Raw genomic sequence first — 22,859 nt, 5'->3', positions numbered from 1 at the left:
TTCCCTTTTCTTTCAAGCCTCTCGTGGCATTGGCAGCATGAGCGCTCGGGGCATGTAGCTGGCCGGGTCAGGCTGGAGCAAGGGGTGGGCAGAGGGATGTTTAAGGAGAAATGTCTGTCTCTTGTCCTGGCCTTTAACACCCCTCCATCTCCTCTCTCTCTTCCAGGTTTTGTGTACAGCTTTGAAATGAAAAGGTCCATTTTAAACCAACAGTATCTAGCAGCATTGCGCCAAATCGCCATAGTATTTCTCACTGAAATATCGTGGCTCCTTTCCTCATAATCAGTTCCTCAGTGTGTCGTTCCTTTGGTTTCTTTCGTTTCTGCCATATTTGCCTGTAACTTCAGCTATCCTAGAGCTAACCAGAAAACCTGAGTCCTACACCCTGTGTGAAAGGATTGATGGAACTTGAGTTTTGCATTTGGTTTGGAGGGGGTTTTAAATGCGAAGGGCCAGGCAATCACGGATGGTGCAGACTCAGGTGTTCTCCCCTTCATCCAACGCCGCTCTTAAGGCCTGTCCAACATCCTCTTTTTCTGGGGACAAGTAGGAGAGCATGGGACCCATGCCTTCCTGGAGCCTGCCTGAATAGGGGAAGCAAGGGGCAGGGAGGGAATTTGAAGCTCTGTCCTTTGGCAAGCAATAAGCAGAGCTCCTGAAAACCAAGTCCAAAACCAGAGTCGTTTTTCCAGGGTTCCAGCGCACACCACGCCCCACAAGCCCAGCCCCAAGGGCAGAAGAAGGCCACGCTGTAGTTTTATTTCCATATCCTTTGCATCTGAACTGATGGTAGGGCCCAGAGCTACTCTGGGGCAAGAGCAACTCAGTCTCCCTTACCACAATGCTAGCCTGTCCAACCCACCCCTGTCCGATTACGTCCCCCACCCCACTGGTTCTTCCAACACCCAGCAGTGGTGCAATGCACTTTGTCTCTCTCATCTTTGTCTGCCTTTCTTTTTTTTTTTTTTGGTCATTGTGCTAAAAGGATCATTTCCTCCCCCCTCCCCCCTTTTTTAATACCTTTTCCTTTCAAACCCATGTACGACCGATCTGTTTTTTGTTTTTTGTTCCCCACCTCTCAGTTTAAAGTAAAGAAGACAGGTTGTTTCTCTTTGTTTTTCTAGCTTTTCCTCCTGATCATGTAGGAATTGTTTTATGGTAAATGTTGTTGTTGTTTTTATTATTATTATAATTATTATTATTATTAATAAAAGACAAAAGGAATTTCTGTTTGAGAGAAATTTTTAACTAGATTCTGTTCTATTTGAATTGTGACTTGCACCTTTTGTTCAAAGTATTTTATTTCTTTTTAATGACATTGTAATTGTGACTGGTTTTTTCTCTTGTGCCAGTGGCAGAAGTGGTGTTCTCCTTTATACAAATTCAGATGTGCATAGATCTCTTCTTTCTCATTCGTTTTAATTTCTTTCCTTGACTGATAGAAACCAATGCCCCCTCCAGTGGTTGGGGCTAAGGGAGGATTTTGTGTCATCATTGCCTTTGGAACTTTAAAAGCTACAACTGAAAATTCCTATTATTGACACTTTTTTGGAATTTTTTTTTTTAAATAAAGGAAAAATCAATCCAACCCTCTGAATTTGCACAGAAGGAAGTGTGAGACCAGCATGGCAAAGGTTAATTTGCTATCACCATCTCTTCCCCAAAGCCCCCCCTGGCAATTGTCATCAATGGACCTGCAATGAGAAGAAAAGGAGAGGGGAGGGGAGAGAAGAAATCTGCAACTGACAAACATACCTCCCAGCTCAATGTTTCTAGAAAGCCTAATGTCACTCTGGTTTTATTGGTGTGTAGTTGTCAAGTTACATTTTCTTTAACATGTAAAATAGACAGTGTGTGTTGGGGTGGGGGTGGGGGACCCAGACAGGGCTTGCCGGACTTCAGTGAGAAGGTACCAAGAAACACTGAAAGGCTTTTTGACATTGTTCTGTATCTTTGATTTGTTTTCCTTTTGTTTACATGACATTGTATTTCTGGGAGAGTTGACAGTCGCCCGACAGTCGCCATCCAAAAGAAAAGCAGGGACTTGCTTAACCGTGCCATTTCGCAGTATCACACTTTTTTATCATTGCTTTGTATTGTAGTAATCAATACGCGCAGTATATGTTGAATGTATATTAATATACTTTGCTATTATTTCTGTTTTTTGGAAATGTCCGAAGTATTTTTTTTCTTCCTCGTTTATGCTGGACTAAAAACAAACAACTTTCAGTAAATCTTTAGTCCATTTTTTGTGGGTCACTTGCAACTAGTAACTTAGTTGGACAGTGGGATCATGACAAATAAAATCATGATTATGATCTTGTGATCTCTTGTTTGTGGTGTTGCTCAATATCTGATGCAAAGGAGAAGCCAGCCCAACTTGGATTCTCTGAATAGCGTCCCTGCAGTGTGCCAGGGTTGGCTGCTCGCCAGTTGCTGCATGTTTGTCTGTTATCCAACCTGCCATATGAAATCTCCCTTGTGGTGATCTCCTGACTTTCCAAAGCTGAAATAGACAGAATGGGGGCTCCTGCATAACATGTGGAAACAGACTCCCTCGACCTGCTGAGCGCCACCTGAGCTGAACGCCTCAGGATGAAACTTACTAACACAGCGGTTTTCAGCCTTTGGTCCACAGACTATGCCTGAGATTTCCAAAGGGCTCCTCACCTCCATTCAACATTTGTTAGGGGTCTGCAAATGAAAAAAGGTTGGAAACCACTGTACTAACACATGGCTGGAAGGTGCGTGGTCAGGGGCTGGGTGTAGGGAAGTGGCAGGGGGTGGGAAGGTCTTTGAGGTCTTTGCCCGTTCTTTCCAAATGGACAAGCACTTCCCTAGGCTAGATGACCTTTAATACACTGACTATCAATGGATCGACTTCATTGTGCATCCACATGCAGCCAATTGTTTTTAAAGGTAGCACAGACCTCACTTAAGAAGCTCCCTGGCTTCTGGTAGTGCCTGTTCATTCTCTGTCTGGGGCAGCTCCTGCCCTGAGTGCCCCAGATCCGCCCCATCCCGGTGCCGTTTCTCTCTTTGAGCCAGGCCAGAAAGACGGGAGCCGGCTGGACCAGCCACGTGTGATAATGAAGCAACTGGTGCAGTAAATCCAGAGCATGTGGCGTCTTTCAGCAGGAGCCCTGGCTGGCCCCATGATCGGATCCCCTGGGTGCAGTTGGGGTGAATTCTCTGCTGCTGAATTATCCCAGCAGCTCACGCCCATGTCTGCAAAGAGCAAATCGTTTCCCGTGCAATGGACCAGATTGCACCAATTGCCAGGTCGCTGCCCAGGGCCAATCTAATCCCCCCTTCACACCACACGGCCTGCAGCCAGTTGAACGCTGGGTTGTGCCACCCATGAGACACTCCACAGGGTGGGCGGCAGCGAAGGGCTGCCTCCTGCGATGGCTGTGAAGAGTCCTGTCCATTTAAATGGCCAGAAAAAGAAGTTGATTCCCTGGCCTGAGCTCTCTTCCCCTGGCCCCATACAGGCCAGAGGGGAAGTGCTATGGGGCGAGCCCCCTGTTCCTCAGGGCATTGCTTAGGTAGGTGGCTTGGCTTAGGATAGTCTCGGCCTTGGAGGTCGTCCTCAGGGCTGAGCCTGGGAATTGAGGGAGTTTGTCAGAGGCCGTGGCAGGGTACTGGGAGGCCAGAGCGTTTGGTATTGCAGACTTTGAGCCCCACCTCCATTGCAGTGATCCTATGCCCCCCATGGCACACAGCACCACAGGACTCAGCGCTATCTGCCTGGCAGGTTCCCATTTGCCTGAGCGCTGGCCTGGCCTGCGCTGGGCACACGAGGCAACCTGCGAGTGGTTACTTTAGGGCTGGGGGGGGGGGAGGGTGTAAGTGGTGGCTAGTGCACGTTTAATTGTTTCAAAAGAAACAGGCGGGGGCCTGAGGTGTCCTGAGGATGCAAACCTTGCCCACTGGCTCCCATCGAATCTCAGGGGCTTCTGAAGGACTGGGGGTAGGGAGGGGTCCCAATGTGGCTGGTGGAAAATCTGGGTCAGCCAAAGTGTAAACAGCCTAGCTGGTCTGGAGGCTCCCGCTGCAGGAGCCTGTTTGTTCTGGCCTCTCCTCCCAGGCAGTTGCTCCTTGATCGCGCCCGTCCGCAGCGGGGATGTGTTCGATCCTTGAACTCTAAGCGCCACATAATCAGAACTTGGGAGTGCTTTCCCGAGCTTATCTCCGTGATAAATCCCCTCTCCGGTATAAATAGCAGCATTGGGGACGCACAAGCCACACTCGAGGAGGAGCAGCAGCAGCAAGCAGTGAAACTGGTAAGCGCCTCAGTCCTTCTAGGAGTGTGATTTGCTGGGAACCGTTCCTGGTGAGAGCTGGGGAGTCCTGCCCTGTTTTGGGGCATTGGTGCTGCTCTGTGCGGCCCTGCTGCGCTGGGAGCCTCCCTCTGTCCTGGGAGGTTAAACCTGCCCTCGAGTGTAACTGCTGTGAGAGGTAATGGAGGGGAGGCGATATCCTCACCCCACCCTGGGAGAACTAAATCCGCAGCAGCATGGCTGGGAAGCAAAAAGATCATGACTCCTAGACCCATTAATCTGCCCATTGCCTCCCTCTGGGCGCTTGCTCGCCCCATTGTAAAGGCACCCAATGGCCTTTGTTACATGGTCTCACCAGTCAGGCTGGTGCAGAGCCCTGAGATGCTTTAAATGGGCAGGGGCAGAATGGGGCAATGCCAGGTGGGTAAGTGGCTCTCCCCTGGGGACAGTGGGGGGGAGGGGATAATGGCAGAAGGAGCCAGGCTTGTCCCAGATTGTCACCATCCTCCAGTGATTAATCATCGACTGGCATCTCCTCGCTCTGTTAAGCAGTTTCTATTTGTTCACTTGAGCCCCAAACTCTTTTGCCTTCTCCAGGTTGAGAGACGCAGCCGAAGATGAGATCCGCTGTGATCCTCGCCCTGTTGTTCCTCACAGGTAGGGCCAGAAACCAGCACGAGTCTCGAACCAGACACCCCTGAGCAGGGAGGGCGCAGGAGCTGTGTTCAGCCCAGGGCATGTGATGCCCCAGAAGTCAGAGCCCTGGATAGGCCCGTGTGTCTTGCTGTGCAAGGGGCCAGGCCCAAGCAACCTCTGCAGAAGGCATCCAGCCTAGAGTGACTCTAAAAGCGGTTTGGAGACTACCCTGCTGTAAAACAGCACCTGTCTGGGCCAGGGAGCAGAGACGAGCTATGTGCAGCAGGGAGAGCATGGGGCACGCTTGGGTCAGAGAGGGGGGCAGGGTGGGCCAGCGGGCAGAGGTTTGGGAGCCAGGCGCTCCGGAGCTATAATCTTGGCTGGGCCAGGTAAGCCCACTGCCCCCTGTTGCAGGACCCAGCCTGTAACCTCTCCAAACCAGAGCTGTGTAAAACCAGCCAGGCTCCCCCAGGAAACCCTTCCTGCCTAGGGGGCTGGGACAGCCGGGCACCGTCCACCCAGCCTGCGGCTGGTAACACAAGCAGCGGCCAGCTCCGGCCCAGGGGCGGATCTGGGCAGGAGGTGGTGAGTGTCTCCGGAGTGGGGCTTGGGGAGATGGTCCTGAGCCCTCTTGTGCTTTCCTTGCAGGGACTCAGGCCCGCTACTTCTGGCAGCATGACGACCCGCAGACCCCCTTGGATCGCCTCAAGGACATGGTCCAGGTCTACCTGGAGACCGTCAAGGCCAGTGGCAAGGAAGCCATTGCCCAGTTTGAGACCTCTGCAGTTGGCAAACAGCTTGAGTAAGTAGCTGACTCTGGGGAGGAGCGGGCTGTTAGGAGGTCAAGCACCAGGCCCTATAGCCTTGGGCCCTACATGTGCAGTCTGGGAGGCCCCCGGTTCTGAAGCCACCCCCCCACATGGCGCCACTGCCCTCTGCTGGTTGGAATGGGAACTGCTCAACTGTGTGTCAGGCCCTAGGACCCAGGAGCTAATGGTGACCACAAAGCCCTTCCCCTGGAGCTAAGGAGGGCTTTGTCCCTGCTGTCACGGTGGGGTGCCCAGTGGCCCACACTGCACAGCAGCTGACAGCTGTGACACCCCTCACCTTTGCGGTGGATCTAGCACTCTCCCTCCTTCCACCACCAGAAAACTGAGTGAGCCTTGTCGTCCCCAGGTTGTCTGGGGAAACTGAGGCTTGGAAGAGGTTAAATCTACCATTGACTTGACCCAGAGCTGGGGTGTCAGCCACTCTGAGGCCCTGGGCACCCAAAATGTTTGAACCCTTCTGAAACTGCGGGGGTGGGGTGATTGGCCAGAAGGAGGCGGTGTTAGAGCTGGGATTAGAGCGTGGGAGTTAGTCCCCATCTGCCGGCTGTACCATCCCATCCCTTCTGGGAACAAGGCTGCATCTCCAGGGCCTCCCTGGGCTTTGCCAGGAGAGAGGCCATGCAGCAGTGTGTAACCCCGGCCCCCTTGTCTTCTCCTGCAGCCTGAAGCTGTCTGACAACCTGGACTCCCTGACGGTGGCGGCGCAGAAACTGCAGGAGGACTACAAGGAGACCTGGGGGCTGTGGGTGAAGGACACAGAGGCCCTGAAGCAGGAGCTGACCAAGGAGATGGAGGAGGTGAAACAGAAGATCCAGCCCTTCCTGGAGCAGTTCTACAAGAAGTGGACAGAGGAGCTGGAGACCTATCGCCAGAAACTGGCCCCCATCGGCGAGGAGCTGAAGGAGATGACCAAGCAGAAGGTGGAGGCCCTGCAGCAGAAGCTGACCCCCGTGGCTGAGGAGGCCCGGGACCGGCTGCGCGGGCACGTGGATGAGCTGCGCAAGAACCTGACCCCCTACAGCGACGAGCTGCGTCAGAAGCTGACCCAGAAGCTGCAGGAGATTCGGCAGAAGGGCATCCCCCAGGCTGCCGAGTACCAGGCCAAGGTGATCCAGCACCTCACCGCCTTCCGAGAGAAGGTCACGCCCCTCGTGCAGGATTTCAAGGAGCGCCTGACCCCCTATGCTGAGGGCCTCAAGACCCGCTTCCTGACCCTGCTGGACAACCTCCAAAAGAACATGGCCCAGGCCAACTAGTGGCACCGGGCCAGGGACTGACACCCCCTCCCCTAGCCACAATGAGCCCCCAATTGATCAGCCACTGCCCTGCGTTCCACTGCTGCTAATGCGCGTCTGGGTGAAGACACCAGGTGTGCTCAACTCCCTCCTCCTCCCGGCGCCCTCAGCGCTGGGCCAAGCGTCTCGGCCTTTTGTGGCTGTCACTTACTGATCGATCGCTGTAGAACGAGGGTCCCTCTGCTGGGGGGCGGGGGCTGGGGTGGAAACCAGCACACGGCGAAGGCCAGTCTGCTGGGAACATCCTGCCCAGAGCTCTCCTGCCTGTTCCAGGCTCGGGGCTCCCATCTCCTCCTCCCTGCCCCCCCACAGAACTTTTCGTTCTTGTTTGTTTTGTCAAATAAAAGTGATTTAAGTTACTGGCAGCTTGTGTTTGCAGGGGATTTCCCGGGGGGGGGGGGGAGCACCAAATGGGAGGCTGAGGGCACTGTGGGGCAGGGAAGACACAGCTCCATGGGGGCTCACGGGGGTCCATGGGCTGCAGGTTACTGAAGGGAAGGGAGGGGCTGTGCAGACCAGGAGGGAGGTTGGGGGGCAGGAAGAGGAATGGTCTGCAGGCGACGGGGCGAGGGGACCCTGTGGGGAGCCCTCCCAGGTCCCCCCTTTCCCACGCTCTAGCAATCCCAGTGCAGGCCTGCAGAGCACCCTGAGCTGAGCGGGAGGTTGCCCCAGGGTGGCTCTTTCCAAGGGGCATTGATCGGAATCACCTTCCCGCAGGCCCAGCCGCTGAGAGGGCCGTGCACAACGCCCAGCCCAATCTGAGAGCTCTGGGAGCTCCGAGGGAGAGGCGAATGTGGGGCTGGGGGGCGCTGGGCAGCAGACATGGGGTGAGGCCATTGTAGCTCCCCAGGGGAATGAGCCCCTCAGGTTCAGCTGTGTCCCTTGTGCATGGAGCGGCTCAGCTGGGCTGTTATAAACCTGCTTCTGAGGGGAGCAGCAGCCGGCTGGGGCTGGCAGCTCGGGGGCAGGATCTGGTCCTGGCTGGTGGCAGGGGTGGGGCAGAGCGGTCAGAGCTGAGGGCTGTTCGTGGAGCTGGCTAAGACAGAGTGGGTGAGGCCTCACCAGAGCCGAGCAGGATGGGACGGTTAGCTTGGCGTGAGCTGGGTCCTGCAAACTCAGCTGCTCATGCTCCTGCAGCCATCTTGGTGGTTAGTGTGTGTGCGACACCCAGCCCACATCCCAGCATCACACCGAGAGGGGGCGTCCGGCCGGGCCCTGCTTTCAACCTGCTGGGGCCAGGGCCAGCGCCAGGCCATGAGCCCACTGTGGGGGTCTGCCGCACAGCAGTGTGTGTCTACAAAGTGTGTGTGTGTGTGGGGGGGGCAGCTATGTTGCACAGCTCTGGGGCTTGCGTACAATAACCACCCACCCGGCCATGCTGGCTGTAGGTTTTGCCAAATCCACATCTCGACGCTAGCCGGGAGAACAGCCATCCTGCGGTCTGGCCCAAGATTTTCAGACACCTTGAAGGGGCCTGATCTTGAGCAATTTCTGAAAATCCAACCCCCTCTCCGGTGTCTCGGGCGGGGAGCCCCCAACCACAGCAGTGGCCTTGTTCTCTACTTCAAAGCATATTCTAGGCTGCCATTGTTAAAGCAGCATCTTCCTCTAGGTAACCAGCACCCCATTCCCCTGTCCTCCTTCCACTAGAAACGCAGCTGCGGTTCCTAGGTACCCAAGAAGCAGGTGGCACAAGGGGTGGGGGGAGAGATGCACGAAAGGCCTAATGCTGACTTCATTCGTTGCCATGCAGCGAGCTGGGATGTGCCAAGCATGGGCGTCCGCCTGCGTAGCTGGAGGATTGGGGCTGGCCTGGGAGCCAGGGCACGCACCTGAGTCCTAGCCTGGGGGATGGTGATTCATTGGCCAGTAAATCCCATTCTGGGCAATTGTTCCGGAATCCTAGTTGGTTCCGATGAGTCTAAGTGGTAATGAAAGAGGTGCCGGGGCTCAAGCAATTTTGTTTACATTCATAATTGATGCAGCAAGCCCAGAGGTGCCTGGGCTATGAACTGCCAAAATCCAGCACGGCCTTTACCTAATGATGGGTATTGCCCAGAGAATGCAAACAGCTTCTCAAACCCTGTCCTGCTTCTCCTGGGCACACTGGTCACTGCATACAAGCTGTGTGCACTCTCTCCCTGCAACGCTCCAGTAAAGGCCACCAAATGCATCTCAAGTTGACTTCATTTTATTGCAAGATACATGACAAACTTTGAGTTATGATGTTTTATAAGGAAAAAAAACCCAGCCCCTCCAAACCAACACACCAGCTGGTACCAAAACTCCTGGGCCCCAGTGGAAGTAGCGTATGAACCCGCCACGCTGAGTGGAGATTGAATTACTGGACAGACAGGCAGGCAGGCAGGTGGGACAGTGCTTAGCTGGAAGGATGCTGCGCTCTCTGCCCAGAGCAGGGAGTCAATTTGGTTACAATTTGCATTGCACATCCTGCACCTGCACTCACTCAGCTGAGAACCCGACCAGAGCTGCTGATGTGGGGCTCACTGCCCAGGCGGCTGTTGCTCCCAGAGCGCAGAGAACTTGTCCTTTAGCACATCCCAAAACTGGTGTACGTCCTCAGCACGCAGATTGACCCAGTCCCTGAAGGATTCAACACACATTGCGGGGGGGGAGCAGAGGAGGAGGTTATATTAAAAGGGGGACCCTATCTGCAAAGGTCTAAGATAGCCACTTTAATAATATGACTCAGTGCAATCAAGCTGTGAGTTACACGCATGCAGGGGCAGAGAGGGAAGGACCGTATACGGGGTGTTGCGGGTCTGGGGCTGTCCCTGTGCTATAAAATGCTGCTTTAATAAGCAGTGCAGGGTCGGGCATGGCTTTTATAATCACGCTGCCTAGCCTGGAACTCTTTGAAACCCCTGGGCCACAGGGCATCCCCCTGTGGGCTGGGGATTGGGCTGGACTGATGGGACTGGTGCACTTCGCCACAGAACAAGTGCAGCAGGGGTAGTAGCAATGCCAGCTTCCCCCATCCTGTCCTGGGGTCACAGAGGGACCATCTGTCCATGGCCCATTCAGTCCCTGCCCTTTCACTGAGCTGCCAATTAGAAGACCGATTCATGGGGTATTTTGTGTCCTCGGAGGGACTGGACTGAGCCCCCTGCTCTGTCTCATGCCTACGCCCCTGGATGAACCAGTTTGCATTCTGGGGCAGTCAGAGCGCTCGGGGTTTGCTGCACCCCATTGCCTAGGTGTGACGGCTCCGGCTCCCTCTCCCTCTCCCAGCTCCTGGCAAAGGCGGCTGGGTACGAGCCAGCCAGGTGTTTGCCTCTCGGGAGAGGCACTGGGAGCAGACCACCTGCTCGGGGGCCTCAGCCAGAACGGGTGCAACTCGGGTGCTGACCCTGCAGCGCCCATGGCCCTCACCAGCAGCTGTGGGACGCTCAAGGTCACAGGAGCTTTGTCACCGGCTTCCTGGGCCCAGGGTTGTACCCCAGCTTGTTCCACACTGGTGAGCAGGGGGCTGAGGGCTCCTGCTCGCTGCTCCCGGGGGCGGATCTCTGCAGCTCCCGCGGACTGCTGGGCACTGCCCAGCCCTGTATCTGCCCCTAGCCTGGTCGCCAGGGTTCTCCGGATGCTGGCTGTGCATGGGCAGGCATGGGAAGGGGAAGGGCTTGTGGTGAGAGGTGGGGGAGACCCCTGGGCCAGAAGGGATGGGGGGGCGCACCTGGCCTGCTGAGCCACCTCGGATTTCTGGACCTTGGTTAAGGTGTCCTTGGCCGTCTGAGCCACGTGCTGGACATAATCGTGCACCTTCTTCACGATGGTTTCCTCCTCCCCGGGGGCCTCCGCCTCTGCAAGCACAAACCAAGCCGTGTGGGGAAGGGGGGTGGGAGGTTCTGGGGGGTATTAACAGGACTGTTGTATGTAAGCCATGGGCGATAACTGTCCTGCTCTACTCGGCACTGGGGAGAGCTCAGCTGGAGTCCTGTGTCCAGTTCTGGCTGCCCCACTTCAGGAGAGATGTGGACAAACTGGAGAGAGTGCAGAGAAGAGCAACAAAAATGATCAAAGGTTTAGAAAACCTGACCTACGAGGCAAGGTTAGCAACCAGAACGTTTAGTCTTGAGAAAAGAAGACGGAGGAGGGACCTGACACCAGTCCTCAAATATGTTAAGGGCTGTTATAAAGAGGCCGGGGATCAGTTGTTCTCCATGTTCACTGAAGGCAGGACAAGAAGTAATGGGATTAATCTGCAGCCAGGAGAGATTTAGGGTAGAGAATAGGTAAAAATGTCTAACTCTAAGGCTAGTTAAGGTCTGGACCAGGCTCCCAAGGGAGGCTGTGGAGTCCCCGGCACTGGAGGTTTTTAAGAACACGTTGGAGAAACACCTGTCAGGGACAGTCCAGGTTCTCTGGTCCTGCCTCAGTGCAGGGGCATGGGCTGGGTGGCCTCTCGAGGTCCCTTCCAGCCCCACCTTTCTGTGAATCCCTCTCTGCCTCCTGCTGCATCGTAACTAACAGCACTTTCATGGCTGCGTGATTCCCCTTCCCTCTTCCCCACCTCACCCCCCAACCTGCTCCCCCCCACCCTTCTCATCTCTTGCTTATACCCGATTCCTTCCTCCCCCATTCCCCCCCCAAATCTGCCCCCCTTTCCCTCGCCCCCAGAGGGGTGGCGGCTCTTACGTGCCACGGCAGCGAGCAGTGCCAGGCCGAGGAGCGCGAGGAGGAGCAGGGCCTTCATGGTGCGGGCTGAGGAGAGAGCAGCAGAGCGGTGAAGGGCTGCAGGGGCCGTCCCAGTGACAGCACCCTCACCCGGCGTAATGGCACCCGCCCTCCCATGTCCCCCACCCCAGCCGCCCTCTGGATCCAAAGCCAGCCAGCTCCCCGCTGGGTGTGGTGCACCGAGCCCCCCGGCCTCTCGCTGTGCCCCTCTGGACACGTAGGCACAGCCTGGCCCTGGAGCCAGCGGCTGCAAACCCAGCGGGCTGTACAGTGTCAGGGCCAGTGCTCACGCCCCAGCCCCGCTCCAGCCTGGCATGTGGGGAGCCAGGACGCGAGCGGCCCCCGCGAGTGGAGCTATGGGGGCAGAGCAGGCGGCAGGGTTCAGCTCCACGGCTTGGAAACAAGGGGGCTCAGAATAAACAGGCATCCCCGTCTGTCCCCCCACTCATGCCCCAGCTCCAAGCTGGGGGAAGGACACTGCCTCCCCCCATGCACCCCGGCTCTGCTAAGCCGGGCTGGGGCTAGCGCACAGCCTGGGGTCTCCGCCTGCAGCAGCTCCCTGCTCTCTGGCTCCACAGGCTGCCGCGTGTGTGTGTCTGGCAGCTTCCCCAGCAGAGGCAGAGAGGACTGACGGCCCCAGCAGGCAGAACACAGAGTCCCTTCAGGCAGATTGGGTCCTGTCCTGCTCTCCCCAGCCTCGGAGCCAGTGCTGTGGGCTGTTCCCACCGCCCCTGCCCTGCTGCCAGCCTCAGCCTGGCCTGCGAGTGCAGGCCCCAGAGCAGCGCCTTGCGGCTGGCTCAGAACACATGCAGGACGGTTTGATGGTCCTGTCTGCATGGGGGGGTCGTGCCATGAAGCTGCACACCCCTCCCGGGGGTGGAGAGTGCCCCTGCCCAGTGGCATTCCCCGGGCGTCCTACGGGGACCCTGGAGGCTGGGTCACCGGGGGCAGGACTGGCTTTTCCCTGTTATCTCCTCCCCGTTGCAGCCAGGACTGCTTTGCCTTTGCAGTGATGCTCTGCGGCTTGACATGCAGCTGACTCACCTCCAGGGGGGCGCGAGCGCCAGCCGTGCCCCCCCAGCCCCTGCCCCAGGAGCTAACATGTCAAACTCCAGGCTTACCTGGCTGCGTTGCTTCCTGGGCTTTGCTAACCAGCTAGAGCCCCGGCTTCATGCTTTTATACCCGCCCCAGCAAGCGGCCTCCAGGGGCCGTTTGGGCAAAGGTCAGCGGGGTGGCTTGGCCGGACCGAGGCGGGGGGTTGCATTTATGGCTCACTTTCTTGCTGCCAGACATACTCAGGGTCAGGCTGCAGGGCGCCATCGGGGAGTTGAGAAATCCCTCAGCAAACCGGGGCCAAGGCTGTGTGTGTAACACACACGCACCCCCCCCCTGCGGTGGTCAGTGCAGAGCAGTGACAGGGATCTCTTCCCTGCTTTGCAGAGACTCTAACTCCCTGCAGTCGCCTCCTTATCTGGCTCTCCCCTTCTCGGGGGTGGGCCCCAGGTGAGTGCTGCCAGGAGAGATGCTCCACACCCCAGCCTGTCCCGAGCTCCCTGACCCGCTGGGCCCAGGGGAGGCTGCAACTCTGTCTATGGCACAAGAGTGACCTCCAGTGGCCTGCATCCAGCTTGCATCGGTGGGCAGGGCACTGGATGCAGCTCTGGTTTGCTCTGGCTTTGGGGGCAGGCAGGGTCTGGGTTAGCTGCCTCGAGGGCCTGGGGCGGGACTGCACTGCCGGGGGGCACGCTGGTCCTGCGCTCAGCGCAGCGGCTCCTGAAGGCACCAAGAGCCGTGTGAGGCCTGGCTGCTCCCCCGTTGTCCTGGCTGGCAGAAGGGGCAGTGCCAGCACCGCAGCAGCGGAGAGAGGGCAGCAGGGCCCACGTGGGAAGCTGGATTGCCTGGTTACTGAGGAGTTTTCTGGGCCCTGTCCAGCTACTCCCCCATGGAGAGTGGAGACCCAGGTCCAACCTGCTTCCCCCCAGGGAGGGAGAGGAGGAGCAGGGTGACCCTTTGGCTCTGGCCCAGGTGACAGCCCCCAGGGCTCCAGGCCATGTCATGCCCCAGTCACATTGACCCCCATAAGCACCAGCTGCAGCCCTGCTAGCTTCCAGTTCTGGAGCACGTCCCGCTCCCCTGCGGCAGTGAGCGGAAAGGAGGCCAGGCTCCAGCACAGCTGAGCTGCGTGGAGGTTTGGAGAGGAGATATTACAGCAGCAAACAGAGGTCCCAGCCCTGCACAGACAGTCCCTGCCCAAGGAGCTGGCAGCAGAGAGACAGACTGGCCCAGGAAGTTCCCCCTTTTCACAAGTGGGGAGCAGAGGCCCAGAGAGACTTGCTCACCAGGGGAATAATTGGTAGCTCTGGGCATTGTAGCGGACACCAGCATGGTAACAAGCAGTTCAGCCTTTCTGTGGCTCCAGGCTTGCTGGGTTTGGTAGGGGAGGGATGGTATGAGCGCACAGACCAGCCCTGCATTGCTTTGCTCTCAGCATGAGCCGGGACATCCTGCTGCTGCTGGCATCTTCCTCCCCGAGGTCTCCAGCTAGCTGGTGTCCTGCACACGGTCCTTCTGCGGCCAGGGCAGGGCAGCAGCCAGGGCTCTTTGGACTCTGGTGGCGTCATCCTCGCGGAGCCCTGCCACTAGCCCGGCGCCCCAGTCACCTTGTACTGTGAACCGGTGAGAACACATGTCAGGTGAGCTGCAGCCTGGGCCCGGGAGCCAGTGTGCTGCAGCTCTGGGGAAGCTCTGGGTTGCCTCCGGCTGGGGGACGAGCTGTGGGGAGACATTTAAATGTGAACTAGGAAAACTCGGGGGGAGGCTTGCGCGGACGCCTGCAGCTGTGCCCATCCGGCGCTCTCCACTTCTCCCTCAGCGCTTAGGTGGCTTGTCCTACGCTCAGGCTGCATCTCCTCCCACTGTCGCTCGTTCCCCTCCTCAGGGCTGAACCGCGCCCTGTGACATCATAAGCGGCCGCCATGGAACCGACTGTGATGTCACCAAGCGAGGACTATGATGTCAGGTGGGGGATATGCCTCGTGGGGGCAAGGGCCCGTTCCAAGCCATGTCTCAGCGCTGAGCAGCTCCGAGCCAGGGAAGGCTGGCGGAGCTGGGAATGCTGTGGGTGAAGGGTGAGATGCATTGGCAGAGCTGTCTGGGACCCATGCGATTGGCCAGACGGTGCTTTCTGCAAATCAGGACTGGTGTCTGAGCAGGGCCACGCGGTAGCAGTGTGCGCAGGTCACCTCTGCTGTGCCTTGCTCCGGCTCCGTCACACAGCACACACCTAGGCCCTCTGCCCTCATTAAGTCACTGAGTCCGAGAGGCGGGAGTGGAGCGGAGCCGAGCTTTGGTGCATCCAATGTGCACTCAGACTTTGCCTCCTGTCCAGCCTTGGCAGTACCACGCTGGAAGCCAGGACTTTGACACCAGCGTCTGGTTAGCAAACACCCACAGACCATGTTGCTCAATCCAGCCCTGCCCAAAGCCAGCAGAGCAGTGGAGCATGGCCATGCGGAGCAGTCGCCTCCCTCCATCCCTGCTGGGAGACTGACCCTGCGCTGGGCAGGAAAACCAAATAGCCACTTTGCCCGTAACCAAACCCGCCCTGCCCTGGACACAGCTGCAGGGTTGGGCCAGGCTAGATTTGCTCTGCACCTGTCACTGACCCGTGGCGAGCAGGGCACTGTGCCTGCTGCCTGGGGCAAAGCATCTTGGGCCTCATCCTGCAGTGTGCTGAGCACGGCTCCTGCCGGGTAGGTCAGTGAGCACTGGGGACACAGCTCGTGGCCAGGCCCTTGCTGAGGCAAAGCTAAAGGAAATGCTCGACAAGCAGCACCTGCACTGCTGGCCACTGTGCTAACGCTTCCTAGGGCTCCCCGACCTCACGCAGCCCAGCGTCCGCTGGGACTGGGACACATTTCCCCCTCCTGTGGGAGACTCCTGGGCAATTAGTCTTTACTGGGCGCTGACGGCTTCCTCTGCCATGTGCCCCTCGGCCCCTGCCAGCTGGACACCGTGCGAGCTGGGGCCTGGGCTGCCTGGGCCTGGGGGTGGGAGGGTTCCAAAATCAGTTTATTTTTGTGCTGGGCTCCTGTTGTGCCCCTGATCCGCCCCCTGCCCCCAGCCTTCTCACACACTGGCACTAAGCATGCTGTGGGGTTTGAGTGGGGCTGGGCCTGCGTCTGCCAAGGCCTGTCCAATGCCAGCGCCTCATACGGAAACCCTGGGCTTGCTCCCTCCTCCCACAGGATATACAGCAAGTCGCATTGGCCCCAGTGTTCCCAAAGCCATTACACGCCCCTTCCCCTGTACACACACCGCGTGCTTGTCTGCAGCTCTAGGGGCAGAGGCGTTCCGCGCTTGAGGGCTGGCTGGGCGCACGCGCTGTCCCTAGCTCCCCGTACCTGACCCGAGCGTCCGCCCTGCTGCGCAGCTGGAGAATCAGGCCTGGGCTGCTGACGTTTCTTTAGCCTTCTTGGAACTGGTTCCTCCCTCCTCAGCTGGGACCCTTGATCCAGGTGAGCTGGGGCAGCAGCCCATCACCTGGCCACCTGCAGCATGGGGAGCGGCCAGGCCTGCTAGGCAGTGCCTGAAGAAATGGCCCATGGGGTGGGGGGAGAAGGACCCACACTGAGTTTAGGGGCTTGGTCACAGTGACATCTTTTTGCATGACATGTCGTCATGCATGTCCCTTCACACACATGCACCCCCCCACACACACACACACGCACCCCCCACACACACACACACACCGTGTGTGTGGGGGTGACTTGGAATGACAAACAATGGGTTGGATCCCCAGCGGGTGGCGATCAGGGCAAATCCAGTAGAGTCACTGCACTGCTTCACATCAGCTGCGGCTCTGGCCCCGTGGCCCCTGGGCTCTGATGCCCCAGACGGCCGGGGGGCGGCTCAGCGCAGAGACTTTTCTTCTCAAAATCACGGGACGGATGTATAAGAACTGGGCCCTTTGCTAAGCCGTCCGGAGCCTGTGTGGGGTGGGTCCGTCAGGGCATCAGTACGGACAGGGACTCCGGTGCACCTGGGAGCTGGGCTCCATGCGGGCAGCGAAGCTGGCTGGGGAGGGGGCAGTGAGGACCAAAGGGTGGAACTGACGTTAAATGTACTTTGCCCATGATACAAGAAGGGGAAACTGAGGCACTGAGCCGGGTGATGAGCCTTGCTCCAGAGCCAGTGGCGGTAGAGCCTGAGTGTTCTGCATGCCTCCACCCCGGTTCTTACCACCACAGCAGCTTCACATCCACCCCTGCAAGCAGGATTACAGATGTCTCAGCTTCACAGCGATTTGTTGCAGGCGCATCTGCAAGCAGTGCTGGAGACTGATGGCCGGGGGGTCAGGGGGCAGGCGGGCTCTTTCTGGGAGCATATTCTCAGCAGAGGCTGCCAGTGATTGTCCTGCTAGCGGAGAGTTCCCCTCCTGTATCGGCTGGGAAGACATGCAGCCCGGGACTCGGCCTGGCCTCTGTGCCTGGCTGGGCAAAATGTGCTTCATTCTTGGGCCTGACCCTGCGAAATAAAAATCGCTATCCCAGAGCCCCCTCCCCGGGCAGCCCCCTCCCCGCTCTGCAGAGCCACCTGCTGTGCTGGGCTGACTAACAACACCTCTCCCTAGCTGCTGAGCAGGGGGAGGGAAACGGGATCCCCCTTGGGCCGCCTCAGTGGAAAGTCCCAGACACGAGCCCAGCAAATGGCCTGGGCTGAGTCCAGCTCTGCTCTCCCTCTCCCATGTCCACGCCTGTTGGCTGCCGTGAGTTACACCTGGTTCCCTGCAGTGCTCCCCCCCCCCATCTCCAGCATCGCGTCCCAGCAGATAACGACACACCCGTGCACACGTCAGGAGCTTCCACGTTGGGTCCTTACTAAAGTCCAAGCCCTGGGGACTGTGTCACCAGCCTGCGTGGAAGCCGGCGGGGGCTGCTGGCTGCGGTATAAATACAGGCCAGCAGGGCACAACCGGCAGGCAGCCGCGGAGAGGCAGCAGCATAGGTCAGCTGGCTGGAAGGGGGAGCAGCAGACAGCTAACCCCTGGGGCAGGGAGCTGTGGCAGGAGCCTGAGACCGCAGGCCCTGCTGGGCAGTGGTCACTGCACAGTGTCTCGCTGGGGAACGGCTGCAGGGGCATCCTACAAGGGGTGCAGCCAGGAGACGGGCAGGGGCTACGGGTCTGTCCCGAGGAGTCAGTGGGTGGGTGAGATGGGCACTGGGAACCGCAGCCGTTTCCAGGTCAATGGCTGAGCTGCGGGGTCCCTGCGGGGAGCTCAGCCTGGCAGGAAGATGGGGTGCTTTGACGGGGGGGACAGAGGAGGGGGAGGAATCCCAAGCTGACCTCGTTTGTCCCAGCCTGCCCTGTGACAGCGAGGGGCTCAGCATGGGGGGGGGGGCGCTGCGGGAAGAGCAGGGTCAGTGCGCACGGGGAGACTGACGCATTTTGTTCTCTCTGCAGAGTGGCTCATTTTGCCTGGCTGGTCCCTGAACCCAAACAGCGCAGGATGTCTCTGAAGGCTGTCACCCTCGCTCTGGCACTTCTCGCCATCACAGGTAAGGGAGAGCAGCCTCTCCTGCTGGGCGGGTGCAGCCCTCGGGGCTGGGGGCCCTCTCGGGCTGCCTCCTGTCCCCGTCCCAGCATCCTGCTCCGCAGAGCCGTGGCCAACTGGACTCTTTGCTCCTGTCTTGCCGGGGTCGGCTCCAGGGAGTGAGGAGGGCCTCACCTGGAGATGTGGCCTCAGGGCTATGTAGGATGCTCTGCGAGGCTGGATGGAAAGAAAACCCCTGGGAATAGGAGAGGGGTGGGGCAGGCATAGGGCTGGCTGCACATGGCGCTGAGCGCTGGTGCTCGTTTCTCCATAGGGGCCCATGCAGATGTCAGTGCCCGGCAGGTGGCCGATGTGGTCTGGAATTACTTCACCCAGCTGACCGGCAATGCCAAGGAGACGATGGAGCAGATCCAGCAATCTGAAATCAGCAAGCAGCTCAAGTGAGTGCACCTGAGAGCAGGCCCCTGGCTCCATGGGTGGGCGGGTGAGGCCGCGATCCGTAGGGAGGGGTGTGTTGGAGCCCGTGGGAGGGATGAGACCTGAGCAGGTTCCGGGGGCTGGCACGGGTGGAGAGAATAAAGCGCTGGTACCTGCTTCTCTGCACTGGTTTTAGGAGATCCAACCAGAATAAACAGTCACACCAGAGCAAAAGCAGCAATGAAAGAGAAGCCGGTTGCCTGATGTAACAAGGGCGTATGGCCTGCCAGACCCACTGCCCCACTAAGCGGGAGGGACCCACTCTCATGCAAAACAGTGGGGACAACAGGCTTGCAGGGAAACGTGCCCCCCCCCAGGTCAGGAGCAGGGGAGCTGGGAGAGGTGGGGTTCCCTAGAGGCACCGACAGGCAGGTCTGCAGCCAAGGGCTGCTCCGACAAGGGTGAGCGCACAGAGATGGGTACCCGGAAATGCCGCTAGATGTAGTTGCAAGGGTACAGGGTAGGGGACGGTGCTTGAGTGGGCAGTGAATCAATGAAAGACACTCCAGGTCCTGAGCTTCCCTTCCCCTTCTCCCCCAGCACCCTCTTCCAGGACAACCTCCAGAATGTCAACTCCTATGCGGGGGACCTGCAGAAGAAGCTGATCCCCTTCGCCACCGAGCTGCACGCCAAGCTGAGCCAGGACTCGGAGAAGCTGAAGGAGCAGATCCGGCAGGAGCTGGAGGACCTGCGCGTCAAGCTGTCCCCTTACGCCGACGAAGTGCACCAGCAGATCAGCAAGAACGTCCAGGAGCTGCAGCTGAAGCTGAGCCCGTATGCCGAGGAGCTGCGTGGCCAGGTCAACCAGAATGCGGATTTGCTGCGCCGGCAGCTGGCCCCCTACGCCCAAGAGCTGCGGGACAAGCTGCAGGAGAACGTGGACGGCCTCCAGGCATCCCTGGCCCCCTATGCTGAGCAGCTCCAGCAACAGATTGACAAAAACGTGGCGGACATGAAAGAGAAGCTGGCGCCCTTGGCCGACGCGCTCCAAGTCAAGATAGACCAGAACGTGGAGGAGCTGCGCAAGCAACTGGCCCCCTACGCCCAGGACGTGCAGGACAAGCTCAATCGCCAGCTCGAGGGCCTGTCCTTCCAGATGAAGAAGGGTGCAGAGGACCTGCGGGCCAAGCTTTCGGAGAGCGCGGACGAGCTGCGCCTGAAGCTGAACCCTTATGCCGAGGAGCTGAAGGAGAAGCTGCGCACGGATGCCGAGGGCCTGCGCCAGTCCCTGGGCCCCTACGTGGAGGGCCTGAGCGGGCAGATGGAACAGAAGATTGAGGAGTTCCGCCAAACCGTGGGCCCCTACGGGGAGGCCTTCAACAAGCAGCTGGTGCAGAAGGTGGAGGAGATGAGGCAGAAGTTGGGCCCCTACGCTGGGGAAGTGGAGGATCATCTCAGCTTCCTGGAGAAGGACGTGCGGGACAAGGTCGCCTCCTTCTTCAGCACCATCAAGCAGATCGAAAACTAAGGGGATTCCTAAGAGGGCTCGGCTTCGCTTCCTATCACCACCTGCTCACCCTCCCCTCCACTGCACAAGGCAAGCCGCTGTCTACCTCAGAGCTCGGGGCGAAGAGCACTGGAACCAGCCCCAGGACAGGCTCAAGGGCTCGCTGGTCTTCCGCAGCTCATGCCACAGCACGGGAAAGGGACCCGGAGCTGTGACTGCCAGGAGACCTGCACATGCGGGACGACTGTCTGTGCTGCTACCGACTTTCCTGCACTTGCTCTCACTCCAAAATTGCACCTACTGTATCTGCTGAAATAAAACCGCAACACAGCAATGCACATGGCGACTCTGTCTCTCTCTTAGCCTGACCCATACGAGACGCAGTCTGCTATTACTGGTTCTGCAGAGGCCCTAGGTTCTTCCTTGGGTGCATGGGGTGGGGGGTGCTGTCCCTTCCCAGTTCTAGTGGCGTGAGAAAGTGCCTAATTTGTTAAATTAATGAGCCCAGTACACTCCAGTGAGTCTGAACAGGAAACCAGGGGATAAACTAGGCTGGATGAGGGGAGAGGGAAAAAGATTGTCTGGTTTTTCTTTCTTTCTTTCTTCTCACCAGTTGAAAGCCCTGTGCTGGGATGTCCTGTGGATACACTCGGGTGATTGCCAATGGGAGGGAAGCAGGGTCTGGGCAGTGGGGGATGGAAAGGGACCTGCTCCAAGCAAGGTGGTCTGCATGGTCATGAATAGTGTGGGGCATGGGGCTGGGTGATGGAAGCAGGGAGGGGAGGTGTCCACAAGACAGTGTCTCTGTTAGGTTGTGGTCCACGCATTGAGCTAGTTGGAGAACACTTGTTGCAGTGTCTGGGGTACAGACACTGCAGAGGGAGGTTTAAATCCAAGGGGAAACACTTTTAATTTGGATTGATAAACAGACCAACCCTGGGAATTAACATTCCCTGGCTTGCCCGCCTGAGAATGACCCCCTTACAATCGCCTCCTGAGCCCTGGCAGCCACCAGCCAGCTGTGAGCTCTCGTGCACCCCCCACTCTGCCCCACTCCACTTCTCTGAGCAGCAGATCCTGTGTCCCAGGATTGGACGGGGTTTCCCAGGGGTCCTCTTCTGCCAGGCTAAGACACTTGCTGCCCTGGGAACAGGGCACTCTGGTTTTCCCGGGCTCCACTTCCTATTCTAATAGTGTGTCATTCATCTACAGACAAGGAGCCAAACCCTGCACTGGGGTAAATCGGTGCAGCTCCTTTGAGGTCAATGCAGGTATGGTGCTTTGCATCACCTGAGGACCTGGTCTGAGGGACCATGGAACACCCCCAGCTGAGGGAGTGTGGTTTGGGGACACATGAAGGGCTGCTAGCTACAGACAGCGGTGGTGTTTGTTAACATCTGAGCCATATTGATATGCAGCTGTGACTGTCTGCCAGCTGTGTGCTCTGACAGCAATCACTCCACCTTGGCCCTGCTCTTCATGGGGCCGGCAGTAGCTCAGCCTGGCCTGGGAGCAAAACCCCAGGGCTGGAATTATTAGTGTCTGGTTCAAAGTGAACATCACGCTGGATTGACCACCCAAGGGTCTCTACCCACGGAACAGGGACAGCTTTTCCCCACACTGTCACAGCCCTGGCCCAAGGGCTCCCTCTCCCGGGGGGAGAAGGGACTGCAGGCTCCACGGTGCATTCATCCCCTTGGCTGAGGCTGCTAACGAGGAGCTAGTTAGTGCTGTGAGTGATGGGGATGCCTGTCCTGCAGCAAGGGGCTGGAGACCCACCCACCTCTTTGTTTCAACGAGGCCTCTCAATGGCCAATGCATGAAAACCATTTTGGGTGCCTACCACCCCGTGCTCGCTGTGAAGCTGTAATCTAGAGGGGTGGATTGCCGACACTCCAGTGTGTTGGTGATGTAGCAACGGAAGCCCTTCAATGCGGTGCTCTGAATCCAAACCATATAGCCACATTCCCAGCCTCTGAACAGTCCCCAAATGAGGAGATGCCTTCATAACGCTGGGTAGGTCAGCCCAGTGCTGTTGTTTTGTTGTTCTCTGTGTGTGTGTGAATGCGTATGCGTGTGTGAGTGTGCACTGAACTTCTTACGCTGCACTGTCCGCAACGAATGAGGAGCAGGGCTTTGTCTCTTTCAGACACCCCAGGAAGGAAGCTGCTGAAGCGGGTCCGTTTTATTTTACAGCTGCACTGATTTTGTCTGGGGTGCTAATCTGACACCTGTGGGTGGAGGGCTTCCTTGGGCCTTGATCATCATCTTCATCATCCACATTCCTGCAAGGGGAAGCTTTCCGGCATTGCACTGGCTTTAGCCCAGACTGCCCCTCGTCTCTCTAAGGACAGCCCTGCTAAAGTCCAGGCGAGTGCTATGCTAGGCAAAGAGCATCTAGAGCGATAGTGGGTTATCTAGCTCCCACTAGGCATTCCCATTGCCCAACGGCCCCTAGGAAGCTGGGCCTACCTATTAGCATTCCATGAGGAGGGTCAAACTGGGATTAAGGGGATTAACTGGGATTAAGGTGGCAAGGAGAGGGCTTGCATTGGCAGCAGCAAGCTAGCTCAGGCAGTTGTGAAGACGAGTCACTGTAACCCACGTCCCCTCGGAAATAATGGTTGGATTTCTGCTGCGTG

General features: G+C 58.0%; 4 protein-coding genes across 20 annotated transcripts in view; 3 read left to right on the top strand and 1 right to left on the bottom strand.

Annotated features, from left to right (window-relative positions):
* The window catches only part of SIK3 (SIK family kinase 3), a 148,013-nt gene extending 145,687 nt beyond the window's left edge, over positions 1–2,326 (top strand). For 11 of the 16 annotated variants that reach the window (XM_024103067.3, XM_005299746.5, XM_024103068.3 and 8 more), the window contains one exon: positions 167–2,326. Coding sequence is in view for 1 of the 16 variants with exons in the window: in XM_065569084.1 (XP_065425156.1) it covers positions 1,574–1,596 (23 nt within the window). In the remaining 15 variants the exon portion in view is untranslated. The remainder of the gene's footprint in view (positions 1–166) is intronic. The other 5 variants (XM_065569084.1, XM_042851828.2, XM_065569078.1 and 2 more) reach the window with 1 other exon arrangement.
* Positions 2,327–3,837: 1,511 nt separating this feature from the next.
* On the top strand, positions 3,838–7,403 carry APOA1 (apolipoprotein A1). The gene is made up of 4 exons (XM_005299744.4): positions 3,838–4,286; positions 4,881–4,940; positions 5,568–5,721; positions 6,411–7,403. Exons 2-4 carry the CDS (start codon positions 4,901–4,903, stop codon positions 7,003–7,005), a joined length of 789 nt encoding a protein of 262 aa, XP_005299801.1. The 5' UTR covers positions 3,838–4,286; positions 4,881–4,900; the 3' UTR covers positions 7,006–7,403.
* A 1,816-nt stretch (positions 7,404–9,219) lies between these two features.
* APOC3 (apolipoprotein C3) lies at positions 9,220–13,194 on the bottom strand. Its single transcript, XM_008165552.4, has 4 exons — positions 12,861–13,194; positions 11,701–11,766; positions 10,739–10,865; positions 9,220–9,648 (listed from the first exon to the last, which is right to left on the bottom strand). The coding sequence occupies exons 2-4, from the start codon at positions 11,756–11,758 to the stop codon at positions 9,549–9,551; spliced, it is 285 nt and encodes a 94-aa protein (XP_008163774.1). The 5' UTR covers positions 11,759–11,766; positions 12,861–13,194; the 3' UTR covers positions 9,220–9,548.
* Positions 13,195–16,072: 2,878 nt separating this feature from the next.
* Positions 16,073–20,555, top strand: APOA4 (apolipoprotein A4). Of its 2 annotated transcripts, none has more exons than XM_065569076.1 (4): positions 16,073–16,257; positions 18,203–18,297; positions 18,607–18,733; positions 19,311–20,555. In XM_065569076.1, exons 2-4 carry the CDS (start codon positions 18,249–18,251, stop codon positions 20,236–20,238), a joined length of 1,104 nt encoding a protein of 367 aa, XP_065425148.1. In that variant the 5' UTR covers positions 16,073–16,257; positions 18,203–18,248; the 3' UTR covers positions 20,239–20,555. The 2 variants fall into 2 exon arrangements, with proteins under 2 accessions (XP_065425148.1, XP_005299800.2); XM_005299743.5 differs by lacking the exon at positions 16,073–16,257 and adding an exon at positions 17,552–17,746.
* Positions 20,556–22,859: the final 2,304 nt, after the last annotated feature.

The sequence above is a fragment of the Chrysemys picta genome, chromosome 16 (assembly GCF_011386835.1).
Source record: "Chrysemys picta bellii isolate R12L10 chromosome 16, ASM1138683v2, whole genome shotgun sequence".
In the NCBI taxonomy this organism is placed as follows: Eukaryota; Metazoa; Chordata; order Testudines; family Emydidae; genus Chrysemys; species Chrysemys picta.
Note: the sequence above shows the minus strand (reverse complement) of the source record. Positions and strands in the feature narration are given on the sequence as shown.